We start from the raw sequence: 13,593 nt of genomic DNA on the forward strand, positions 1-13,593 counted from the left end.
AGTCCCCTCCAGATGGGACAGTTGTGGTTTTGTTGCTTCAGTAGATTCCAAGGAATAATAGTGGGTACTTTAGGGACCCAGATTTTAATTTACTATTAAACAAGTTGGTCAACAGATATGAAATACACTCAGTATATAACCTGGAGAATATAAACTGCTAATGAAAATAGTGGGGTTTTTTGGGGGGGTTGTTTTTTGTCTTTTCAAAACAGGGTTTCTCTATATAGTCCTGGCTATCCTGAAGCTCATCCAGGCTGGCCTTGAACTCAGAGTGCTGGGATTAAAGGTATCAGCCAGCACTGCCTGCCTTGATTTTTGTTTTTTCAGTAGGTTGGTAGGTATCTAAAGAAGACTTAGCTTTTTTTTTTTTTTTTATCATCGGTATGTGTGTGTACAAGTACAAGAATGTACAAATATAAGAGTGATTCTGGATACCAAAATATTGATCCAGTTAATTTTTTCTTAAGGGAAATTACTAACTAAATATATATATGTGTGTGTGTATATATATATATATATTTTTTTTTAATCAAACATTACAAAATTAATTTGGAGTCAGACAGTGGTGATGCATATTATAATCCCAGCATTCAGGAGGCAGAGGCAGGTGGATCTCTGAGTTTAGTCCAGCCTGGCTTACAGAGTGAGTTCCAGAACAGCTAGTGTTACTCAGAGAGACCTTGTCTTGAAAATAAATAAATAAATAAAGTAAGTAAGTAAGTAAGTAAGTAAGTAATAGTTAATTTGGAACCCGCTTTACTAATATGTACTGTAAGTCAAGATAAAAAGAGTCTGGAGAGCTGGGTCTGGGTGGCGCACGCCTTTAATCCCAGCACTCAGGAAGGCAGAGGAAGATGGATCTCTGTGAGTTCAAGGCCAGCCTGGTCTACAAAGTAAGTCTGGGACAGCTAAAGCTACACAGAGAAACCTGTCTCAGGGAAAAAAAGAAAAAAAGAAAAAAAAGAAGGCCTATGTTCAGTTGTAGCCCTGAAAGCTATGCTCCTTAGACTGTGTGTATTCACTTTGTCCTCCATAGAAACCTGGTCAGATGAATTCTGCCTAGAGACTGGATACATACAAACATCCTTGAGACCCTAATCATGTGGCACGGTAGGAGCAAGGGAGAGAAACGATTAGTGAGCACCAACCAGAGCCCCAGAAAGTTCCCCTGTAAGACCAATTTTGAGAAAGGGTGTGACCAATCTAGTGTGTGTGGAATAAGGTGTTGGGTGGCCCAGAGCAAGCTGACTGGGTGCAGTGCAGTCTTGGGTGCTCACCCACAGAGACAACTGGTTCTTAGGTGTAGGTGGAGAGTGCCCTTGGATGGTTGCTCATTTTGAAAGGAGTTAGGAAACTTATAAGGGCAGGGGCTTATGTAAGTCAAAGACTACACTGTAGCTTTGTTAATGTACCTAGTGTGCTCTTGGCTTGGGTGGAAGATAAGTGTGAAACAGCCATATGATTTTTATGAATATAATATGGATATTACTTGTTCTGATAATACAGTTAGATGATAGGAGTATGGCTTCTGTAGTCCACTCTGCTTCACTCCCTAGATCCTCAGGTGGCTTTTCCTTCAAGGCTGCATCTGAGAGCTTTTGATGAGCTTTCCACAACCCCTCTTCTCTATTCCTCTTCATAGGGCTGCTTTCTGCTAGAATTCTTACTTAGGGTTTATTGTGTTTTTAATATGTTAATTTTATGTAGGTGTGTGCATATGAGTGCAGGTCCCCACAGAGGCCAGAGGAAGGGGTTAGACCCCTGGGAAATGTAGTTATTGGCAGTTGTGAGCCACCTGATGTGGGTGCTGGGACCTGAACCCAGGCCCTTTGGAAGAGCAGTGCGTACTTGTAACCACTGGGCCATCTCTCCAGCCCTGTCATGCTATCAGATTGCTGGATTAGGGCTGGGAATGTGGCAGGGTAGTAGAATGCTTGCCTGGCATGTGTGAGACCTTAGTTCAATTATCACAGCTACCAGGACACCCTGCCCCCCCCAAATACCAAATACCAACAATAACAACAAAAAGATTTGCTGATTGAACTGATAAGACACCCCTTAGAATTCTTCCTTCACTTTTTCTCTTCTAATAAATTTTGTTCCTTTTTTTCTTAATTGGATAATGAGAGCTATGTTTTCCTTTCTTGACTTAGCTACTAGTTTTGAGTTCATTTGCAATAACTATACGTAGCTTGGTATGTCTGCAGTTCTCGCTTACTGTAGAGTTGTACAGTATTCATTTTAGGGCTGCAGATGTGGCTCGCTTGGTAGAAGGTGGCTGAACGTGCACAAGGCCCTGGGCTTGATCTCCATCACTGTATAAGTTGGCCGTGATAGCACATTTCTACAACTCTAGCACTTGAAAGGAAGAGGCTGGAGGATCACAAGTTCAAGGTCATTCTCAACTATTTAGGGAGTTTGAGGCCAGCCTGGGCTATATGAAACCCTGTCTCAAAAAATAATTTTAGCCAGGTGGTGGTGGTGGTGCATGCGCCTTTAATCCCAGCAGAGGCAGGCAGATCTCTGTGAGTTCGAGGCCAGTCTGGTCTACAAATCAAGTCCAGGACATCTAGGGCTACACAGAAAAACCTTATCTGGGAAGAAATAACTTAATAATGCCTGATTTCAGTATTATATATCATCAGTTGCAATCAGAGCAATGAAGAATAGTAAGTGAACCGAGTAATGAGTAGGAGAGGGAAGTCATACCAAGAACACTGCTGGGTTGGTGAAATAATGCTGACTCTGGGTTGGAGAGATGGCACATTGGTCAAGAGCACTAGCCGCTCTTCCAGAGGACCTGTGTTCAATTTCCAGCATGGCTCACCGCTATCTGTAATTTCAGTTCCAGGGGATCTAACACCTTCTTCTGGCCTCTGTGGGAACTGCATACACATGGTACACAGACACCCATGCTGGCAAAATACCTTTACCTATAAAATAAAATAGTAACGCTTATGCTTATGATGATGATTGATGATGTCTCTATTCTTAGTAGAAAAGAAGCCAGATTGCTGTTCTGAGCCGGGCAGTGGTGGTACATGCCTTTAATTCCTGCACTTGGGAGGCAGAAGCAGGCAGATCTCTGAGTTTGAGGCCTCAGTTGAGGCTAAGTTCCAGGACAGTGGGGCTACACATAGAAATTCTGTTTCGATAGATAGATAGGTAGGTAGGTAGATAGATATAGATAGATGGATTGATCAGAGCATCTCCATGGTACCACACGGTCAGTTTTTCCTTCAGTGTTGTTTTCAATTAGGCATGAGTGTCATGGCGGGGGGAGCTGTTTCTGTAAATATGATTGGTCTTAGTACTTAAGACAGTACCTGTAATAAATTAACAAATTAGGCTGGGGATGGTAGAACACATGCCTAGAATGCACAAGGCTCTAAGTTTGATCCCTAGCATGTAAAAATTAAGGAATCAGGAATGTAGACACATCTCTGTAATGTCAGCACTTGGCAGGAAGAGGCAGAAGGATCAGGAGTTCAAGGCCAGTCTTTGCTACACTGTAAGACTGAGGCCAACCTGGACTATGTTATTCTTTTTGTTTGTTTGTTTTTGTTTTTTTCAAGACATGGTTTCTCTGTGTAGCTTTGGCTGTCCTAGACTCACTTTATAGACCAGGTTGGCCTTGAATTCAGTGATCCGCCTGCCTCTGCCTCCCAAGTGCTGGGATTAAAGGCGTGCACCATCATGCCCGGCAATTCTTAATAATAATGATTATGTATTTAATACCTAATTATATAATAGTGATACTGCTGGAAAGATGGCTCTGTGGTTAAGAGTGCCTGCTGCTCTTCCAGCAGACTACAGTTAGGTCCCCAGCACCCACATCAGGTGGTCACAACCACCTGTAACTCCAGCTCCAGGGATCTGATGCCTTCCTGTAGCCTCATGCATGGCATGCATATATACAAACACATGAGTTTTTAAATTTTTTAGCTTTAAATATTAACAAAAATTAATAAACTAAGCTCAGCATAAGGCTCACATGTGTAAGAAGATCAATGCATTGCCATTATTTTGAGGCCGTTCTGGGCTATATCATGAGTTCCAGACCAACCTGAGCTACAGTGAAACCCTATCAATAATCATCATCATCATCATCATCATCATCATCTAGTAATTAATTTAACACATATTTATTTATTTATTTTCAAGACAGGGTTTCTCTGTGTAGCCTTGAATGTCCTAGACTTACTTTGTAGACCAGGCTGGCCTTGAACTTACAGAGATCCACCTGCCTCTGCCTCCTGAGTGCTGGGATTACAGGTATGCACCACCATGCCCAGCTAAAAAAATATATATATTTTTTTTTTTTGGTTTTTTTGAGACAGGGTTTCTCTGTGTAGCCTTGGCTGCCTGGACTCATGTTGTAGACGAGGCTGGCCTCAAACTCACAGCAATCCACCAGCCTCTGCCTCCCGAGTGCTGGGATTAAAGGTGTGCACCACCACGCCCGACAACACATATTTATTTTAAATCTTTGCATTAGCCACTAACTTGGTTCTCTTATGCTCACCTTTTTCAACCTGTACTTTCTGTCCCTTCTGGACTTCCAGACTTTTAAATTTTTTCCTGTGCGTTCCTTCCTGACAAGGAGCCTACTGGCTTTGACTATATAAACTCACAGCACAGGGCTCACAGATATTGCCTCCTCTTCTTTCCTGGGACTCTTAACTCTTACTTCCCCTTAACTAAACCAAATGACTCACCAACCCACAGATCTATAACCAGAAGAGTCAGAAAGGTCTTGTCTCTCTGGCTTATCTCTACTCTGCTCAAAGAAACGAAGTGATTTGCCCAAGGTCACACAGCTAATTGGAGCAGAGGCCACACTAGAACCCGACCCTGGATCTATATTACACTCTACAGAATGAGCAAGCCCTTCTTACTCCAGAAAGGGAAAGTACTGTAAGAAAAGTAAAAGAATACGTATTCCTTTTAGTTGTAAATATCCTTTTTTTGTTTTGTTTCCAGACGGGGGTTCTCTGTGTAGCCTGGCTGTCCTGGACTTTCTTTGTAGGCCAGGCTGGCCTCGAACTCACAGAGATCCACCTGATTTAAAGGCATGAGTCACCACACATTGCTAATTGTAAATATCTTGAGTACGATATATTATAGGACTTAAATGTCAGACAACCTAAGTTTTATCATGTTTATTCTCTTTATTCTCTTTATTCTTTGGATAACTTTTTTGAAGATCTCATGTATCCCAATTGGCCTTGAACTTGCTTTGTAATTGAGTTTTTTATCTTCCTGCCTCTTCTGAATGCTGGGACTGTGGACCTCTACCACACTGAGCTTTAGTCAGTGCCAGGCATCCAACCCAGCACTGCTGGGCATGCTGGACAAGCACTCTGCCCACTGAGCTCCGTCCCAGCCCTGAGTATGTTCTGTTTTCTCTGCTGAACATAGACTGTGGCAGAATCCTCACTGAGTCAGTGTTGACGTTAACAGGGCAGAGTGAGACACAGACCCACATGGAGTGTGCTGGGACCACAGTTGTCAGCACTTGTCTGTTTGCACCCACCATCTAAACTCTGGGCCCTTTAAAAGCTAAAGGTGATACTTGATTAACTTTTATATCTAAAGAACATTAGCGTATCTAGCAGAGAGATACATAGGATATGTAGCCCAGTCTGCCTTGACGCCCACTGTGGTGTTCAAGCTGACTTTGAATACAAGAGTTTTCTTGAGCCTCCCAAGTGTTGTATTACAGGCGTGAGCCACCATGCCCAGCTCTGAGCATGGCTTTTAGTAGTTGTATATGTCCACTGGAAAATGTAAGGCATCATGCAGTGTACCATGGTGATATCTCACTTCCTCCACTAAAGAGTTGGAATGTTAAAGAATTTTGATTTTCTTTTTCTACAGGGGACATGGTCTCAAAATACCGGGAACCTCTGATCCATACCTTCCTGCGAGGAGCGAAAGATCCAGACGGTGCACACAGGGCCAGCAGTTTAGCCAACCTGGGAGAACTGTGCCAGCGCCTGAACTTCCTGCTGGGCCCCGTGGTTCATGAGGTGCTCTATGGTGACTCAGTGCTAGAGTTTGTTTGCTTGAGACTGTGATAACTTTGTGGGATCTTGAGTCTGGAGATACTGGTCTTTTCCATCTGCTGTGCCTCTTGCTGAGACTCAGTCGTTTGTCCTCCTAGGTTGTCCTATCATATTCCCACTCCTCAGTTTAGTTCATTTTAAAGTTTTATTTATTTTAAAATACTACACAAAGTAATGTGTTTCTTTATGAGATTGTCACGCATACTTTGTTGTTGTTACCCTGCTGCCTCTACCCCTCTCACCTGATCCTACCTTCCTCCTGCTGCCCCTTCCTTTTCCTGTGTCCCCCTTGAACTTTCATATCATGTGCGTCTGCTGCTCCCTCTTTTCTTCTTCCTCTTCTTAACCCTCCCCAAGACCTTCCTTTCTACCTTTCATGATCCCTCTTCTAGTTTGATGATTTGTACACACACACAAACATGCACACACGTGTGTGTGTGAGGACACACATATAAAAATTAAATATTTGATCAAAGCATGTGAGAGAAAGCATGCAGCATTTGTCTTTTGAAAGGTGAGATATTCCCTCAATAATAATTTTCAGTCCAACTCATTTTCTTGAAGTATTTTATTTTCATTTACTTTCTCATCGTGTGTGCGTAGCACGTTTCCTTTCCTCACTCATCTCTTGATGGACGTATAGACTGGGCCTGTTTCCCAGCTGTGGTGACTAGCATAGCAACAACTATATATGAGTGATGGAATGATTTGTTGCTTTAATTTCCCTATTTCTTTCATATATATGTTGAAAGATGCTCCAGAATCCAAAATGTTAATGCTAATATGATGTCACAATTAGAAAATTCCCAATACCACGAAACAATTCAGAAAATTACTTAAATTGTTGTGTGTTGCCTGGCAGTGGTAGTGCATGCCTTTAATCAGGCACTTGGCAGAGGCAGCAGATCTCTGAGTTTGAAGACAGCCAGGGCTACACAGAGAAACCCTGTCTCGAAAAACACACAACAACAAAAGGATCTCAAATTCCAAGTTCCTTACCCTTGTGTAAAAACAACTAGTGAATTGTTACAAAGATTCTGGTGCAGCTGACAACTTGGAAGAAGCTTTGAGGATGACTAGACTGACCTTTTCTTCATTCTCTGGCTCATCTGTGAGTCATTTCTATTTACCAAGAAGTCTTAGACAAGTCCTTACGTTGCCCGCCTTGCTCACATGGGCACCAAACGGCTCAGCTCAGAGCCATCAGGATCCATACCTTTTGTAACATTACGAGGCTGAACAATCATTGAACATTGATCACAGAACCAAACTTGAGGATCAGCGACTTCTTTCCTGGTCCCTGCACTTCTCCCATTCCCTTAGGGAGATCCCAGTATGCAGCAGATTGAGCTAAAGCAGACTTTAGAATAGCTATGGAGTGTCAGATTTTGCTAGATTTTGTCTCTCTTCCTTTTTGACCCACCGACATGTTGGAAAAAAACCAAATTTCCAAGCCCTCTTGGGAGTGGGAAACTATGGCCTACCCTTTACCTGTTTCACGTAAGCAAATGATTTAGACTCTGAGTTTAGCGGGGGTTTATGTAGTTGTTGGTTTATGATTTTTTTGGTTTTTTTTTCATCTCTAAAATAGGATTAGAGCCGGGTGTGGTGGCGCATGCCTTTAATCCCAGCACTCGGGAGGCAGAGGCAGGCGGATCGCTGTGAGTTCGAGGCCAGCCTGGTCTACAAAGTGAGTCCAGGATGGCCAAGGCTACACAGAGAAACCCTGTCTCGAAAAACCAAAAAAAAAAAAAGGGGGGGGGGGATTAAAATAACTACAATGCAGGTTTGTTACAGTGATGTAAAGGTTATGTCTGTGTCTCATGTAATGATCTTTCCAACAGTTTTTATTGGGAGCTTACCACACACCCAAGCAGTTTTCTCCTAAGACATCTCACTCTTCAAAATACACAACAGTTCTTATCTTCATAGAGATGCTCAGCTCGCTCTCTCTGTTTTTCCTTAGCCTGGGGCCCTGGCCTGTGAGATTGTGCCACCCACAGGTAGAGTAGCTCCTCTCACCTCAATGAGCCTACTTTGTTTCCATGGTGATTCTAAAGCCTATCAGCTGACCATCAAGTCACCATCACACCAGGTCGCTCTCACAAGGGAGGTGACATTTGAATATAAGCGTTTGTCTTTCTGTATGTAGGCTTTTCTCTAAGGAAGGTTGCAGTCATTTGGAGGCAGCTGATGGTGACATCAATGGAGATGAGCTGTGAGGCAACAAAAATAAAAAAAGGACAGCCAGGACCCTCAGTGGGCCAGGCCTCAGTTAGGGACCGAAGAAACGAACCTCCTCTGTGCCACCCTGCCTTCTGGGCCTGAGGAATCTAGCAGAAGACAGTCACCAGTGACTCAGTGGCAGATTGCAGAGAGGGGCTGGGGCACGGGACAAGTCCCTGGCTGCCTTAGGGTTTCTGTTGTTGTGGAGAGACACCATGACCACATGTATAAAGACAAACATATAATTATGGCTGCCTTACATTTCAGAGGTTTAGCCTATTATTGTCACGGTGGGAAGCATCCACACACAGGCAGACAGGTACTGGAGAGGTAGCTGAGAGTTCTAAATTCAGATTGGCAGGCAGCAGGAAGAAGCAGACGCTTGGCCTGGCTTGAGCATCTGAAATCTCAAAGCCCACACCCAGTGACACCCTTCCTCCAGCAAGGCCACACCTACTCCAACAAGGCCACACCTCCTAGTAGTGGTACTCCCTATGAGCTTCCGGGGGCCATTTTCATTCAGAACACCACACATGGATAGGCAGCTTCTCTCCTTAGTTGATGCACGAACACAGGATCCTGCCCTATTTCTAGAGCTGTGTAGTTTTTTTTTTTTTTTTTACTACATTTATCTTAAAACTTTTCATGATCGTTAATAAGATGCAAGCATAAAAAGGGTAAACAAGTTGTCACTGTCCTCCTCCTCCTCCTCTGACAGTGCTAAGCATCAGCTCCAGGGCCCTGCACGTGCCTCGCTAACATTCTCCTTCTGAGCCGCACGCCCAGACCCTAGAACCATTCTTTATCCACCTTCTCATACCCTCAGATTTCCATATAGTTCTTGGCATGTAGTGGGTACCATGTTATCTGATCAGTGGCAAACGCAGAGGACGGTAAGGCTATATGGGAAGACTAGTGCCTGCAAGTTTAAGAAGTAGTCATAACAGCAAGCACTTAATACCTTACGTATGTCAACCGATCTCGTGCTAACAGTGGAAGCCGAGGCACAGAGAGACTAAACAAGCTGCCAAGGTCTGCAGATAGCAGGCGGCAGCGCTGGGATTTGTATGTGAGCAGTTAGTTCCATTTTTCTGTATTATCTTGCAATGGTTTTGGCTTGCTTATAAGATTGCCTCTGTGCCTTAAAACTAGAAAGTATTGCCATTTGAGAAAAGCCACAGGCAGGAAGGATCACGCAGCTCTTACTTTAATAGAGCCTGATTTTGGCAGAAAAACTTCAGACAGCAGTATATTCCCTCTGATTTGAAAACCTAGGTGTTTCCCTCCCATATAATTTCTGCCTCCTCCTCTTAGATGTTCTTCTTATATAGCATCCCACGCTTGCCTTGTCATCAGCGCCGAACCGGCTACCTCGGGTGGACTGCAAGTTTGAACATGCTTGGAGGCCTGCCAGCTTTAGTGTTTCATCCACTGAGCCCTTCTGTAGTCAGACAATTTTAGTCCATTCACATGGAAAGAGTTGGGGAATCTTTGACATGAGTGCTTGCTTGCGTGCGTGTGTGGGTGTGTGAGAGATGGGGGTTGAACCTAGAACCCTGCATGTGCTAGTCAAGTATTCTGCACCCCCAACCCCCCCAGCGGTATGTCCAGCCCTTGGGTGTTTAAACTGCCACAGCTTTCGAGCCACTTGAATTACAAGTGTGCTCCACTCTGATGTCTAGTCTTCATTGTCAACTTGATAGGGTTTAGAGCCTCCTGGAGACACACCTCAGGTTGTGTCTGTGAAGGTATTTCTAGGTGACTTAGCTTAGAAATGAAGACCTGCCGTGAATGTGGTAGCCCTATCCCATGATTTTGGGCCCCAGACTGAATAAAAGGGAAAAAGGAAAAACCAAGATGAATGCCAGTGTTCATCTGTCTATGCTTCCTGACTGCAGAGGTAGCATGGCTCTAGTCATCTTCTGCCGGGCCTCCTGCTGTGACGGACTGTGGCCTTCTGTACTATGAGCCAAATAAATCCCTCTCCCCTTAGGTTGCCTTTGCCATGTATTTCGTCACAACAAGAAAAGTAGCTAATACAGAAATTGTTACCAAGAAATGGGCGTTCACTATGATTACCCTGACCGTGTGGTTTATTGGAAGTGCTCAGCTGCCAAGGTCACACAGAGGCCACAACTGGAATAGAAGGGACATTCTGGGTCTCAGGCTGGCAGCAGCACTTGATGGTTTTGCAGGCATGCGAAATATAAGTTGTCATGAGGGGGTCGTGCACCAAGGTTTCAGTGAGTCACTAAAGCCAAGCTATGCTGGCAGGGGTGGGTTCCCTGCAGCCAAGACTTGTGGGAAAAATGTGAAGGGGAATCCTGAGTTGAAATGGAAACCCATGATGCCAGAGATACGAGGACCATGGGATGTCCACCAAGGAAAGCTGTAGGCTGAGAATAGAATCAATGCAAGAGAGAGGCTGTGTGTGTTGCACATGATAGAACTAGAAGCTTCCCAAGTCCATTGGAGCCTACATGATGACACCAAGAGCCCAAGATGCCAGCTGGAGAGCCAGTGTTTAGTTCTGTGTTGATAGGCTTCAGGTTTGCTTGTCTGGTCTTTCTGGATATCCCCTTCTTGTTCCCTATCCGAATGTAAATGTCTAATCTGTGCCATTATAGCTTAGAAGAATGTTTTTGTTTTGTTCTGTTTTATGGAGGCTCTGTAGTTAAGAATCTTGATCCTTGCTGGCCGGTGGTGGCGCACACCTTTAATTCCAGAACTTGGGAGGCAGAGGCAGGTGGATCGCTGTGAGTTGGAGGCCAACCTGATCTATAAAAGCAAGTCCAGGAAAGCCAGGACTGTTACACAGAGAAACCCTGTCTCGAAAAACCTTTAAAAAAAAAAAAGAGAGAGAGAGAGTTTTGAGCCTTGAGTCTTTGGGCTTGAGTAATGGTAGAATTGTTAAGATTTTAGAGGCTCTTGTACTTTGGAATATGAGATAGCAACGATCCTTTGAGGACAAAAGGTGATTTACAAGTAATGTGTTTAGCCAGGCAGTGGTTTGCACAGGCCTTTAATCCCAGCACTGGGGAGGCAGAGGCAGGTGGATCTCTGTTGACAAAGCTAAATTTGTAGTTGATCTTCATTGTCAACTTGATGGTATTTATAATCCTCTAGAGACACACCCAGAGGTATCAGTGAAGGCGTTTCTAGAGAGATTTAACCGTGAAGAGAAGAATGGTCCTGTCCTATGTGCTGGAGTCTCAGATTAAATAAAAAGAGGAAAGGGAGAAAATAAGATGAACATCCAAATTCAGCTCTCTCCTTCCTGACTGCAGGTGCAGTGTGACCAGCTTCCTCATGTTCCTGTCCCCATACCTTTCCGCAACAAGAGACTATTCCTTCTCCTTTTTTTTAAAGAATTTTTTTTAAATTAATTTTTTCTTTTGGTTTTTCAAGACAGGGTTTCTCTATGTGGCATTGGCTGTCCTGGACTCACTATGTAGACTGAGCTGGCTTTGAATTCAGAGATCTGCCTGTCTCTGCCTCTGAAGTGCTGGTATTAAAGGTGTGCGCCACCACCACCCAGCAGCTTCTTTAGTAGGCCTTCATTTTCTTTAGTCATTCAGTAGACGTGCTTTGAACACATACTCGGTGCCAGTTGGGCATACAACCAAGTCAAGTCATGTGCTGGATGTTCAGAACCAGATGTGAGCACAGGACTGGCATTCTGGAGACGAGGAGCACACAGCAGATAAATAAGCAAATATTTCATACCACAATGGGAAGTCACTAGTGAGATAAGAGGCAGTTTGCTGATGGACACAAATGAGATGGACAAGCAAAGTTTTCTGTTGAGTGACATTTGAGCCAAGATGTAAGGAAAGAAGGGGATCCATGTACCTGGAGGATAACATTCCATGCAGGGTAGATCCAAGGCCAGGGCGGCTCGACGGGGGAGGGGAAAAGAAAGGACAGTAGGAGCCAGTGTTGGAAAGGTAGTGGCCAGTCCACATGGGGCTCACACAGTCTTTGGGCCTTCCCTTTGTGTGAGATGAGAGGACAGAGCAGAAGCAATGCAGTGGTCATGGTGACATCTTTATTAGCTCTTCAGCATGTAATGAAGGCTTCAAGAGGCTGCTGTCTGAGAGGCACCTGGCCTCCAGAGCTGATGGAGAAGGAGCTTCATTTGAAGAGACTGCTCTGCGCCCGGCATGCTGTCCCTCCACAGTTCTCTGTCCTAAGCATTGGTCGTGTGGAACATTAAAGTATAAAGACAAAGGACTCTTTCTGTCAAGAAATCTCAGTAGAGTACAAAATGGACAGGATGAGAAAGCGATTCATTATACCAAGCCCAGAGGGCTGGCACAGAGCTGGCACCCTGTGATAGAAAAGTCACAGATAAGTGCTAGGAAGGCAGAGGAAGAGGATGCATAATGTACTTCATTGGAAAGTTGAACTGGGGCTGGAGAGATGGCTCAGAGGTTAAGAGCACTGACTGCTCTTCCAAAGGTCCTGAGTTCAATTTCCAGCAACCACATGGTGGCTCACAACCATCTGTAATGAGATCTGGTGCCCTCTTTTGGCCTGCTGGCTCACATGCAGGCTGAATACTGTATAAATAATAAATAAATACATCTTTAAAAAAGAAAGAAAGTTGAACTGGCCATCAAAGCCTCATCTGATGCTCTTTGCTCTGGGGACCTTTGCCCTCTAGCTGTGGCATCTGAAGAGAGCTGTCCTAATTTGTCAGTGGTCCAGATTTAGGAGCACTCTGTATTTTATATAGTGTTGGCTGGCAGGGAGGAAAAGAAGGTAGGGTTCAACTCTTCTGTCTTCACACTGAGAATTCAAGTTTTTCTTCTTTGTGATGTCAAGATTTGGCCTGTTTAGAGTTTAGAGTATGTTATCATTTTTTCCACAATGTCTTGTTCAAATACTGTGTTGCTTGAAACGAAATCTTGATAGGCACTTTCATCTTTATCACTGTGTATGAAGCAATGTGATTTAAGTGCACCACAGGAAGGGGCCTGTCCTCAATCGAGCAAATATGATGTGCCCCAGGTGACAAGGCCATAGAACAGTTTACTTTAATGAATGCCCAAAATTCCGTGTCTTGAGCTACGAGATCTGCTACAAAATTACTGTTTATATTAGTTACTTTTCTATTGCTGTGATAAAACGTGACAAATGCAACCTATATATGAAGGAGTTTATTTGGGCTTACAATTGAGAAGGGCTAGAGTCCATGATGGTAGGATGAAGACAAGAAGGCCCACATCTTCTCTCTCTCTCTCTCTCTCTCTCTCTCTCTCTCTCTCTCTCTCTTCCTTTCTTTTTTAGACAGTGT

The 13,593-nt window shown here is 44.0% G+C and overlaps 1 protein-coding gene across 1 annotated transcript in view; it reads left to right on the forward strand.

The window, feature by feature from the left end:
- Positions 1 to 13,593, forward strand: part of Tango6 (transport and golgi organization 6 homolog) — a 156,978-nt gene that overhangs the window by 110,567 nt on the left and 32,818 nt on the right. Inside the window, exon 16 of the mRNA XM_051169082.1 lies at positions 5,881 to 6,032. Within this exon, the coding sequence (XP_051025039.1) occupies positions 5,881 to 6,032 (152 nt within the window). The remainder of the gene's footprint in view (positions 1 to 5,880; positions 6,033 to 13,593) is intronic.

This window comes from Acomys russatus, chromosome 26 (genome assembly GCF_903995435.1).
Source record: "Acomys russatus chromosome 26, mAcoRus1.1, whole genome shotgun sequence".
Classification (NCBI taxonomy): Eukaryota; Metazoa; Chordata; class Mammalia; order Rodentia; family Muridae; genus Acomys; species Acomys russatus.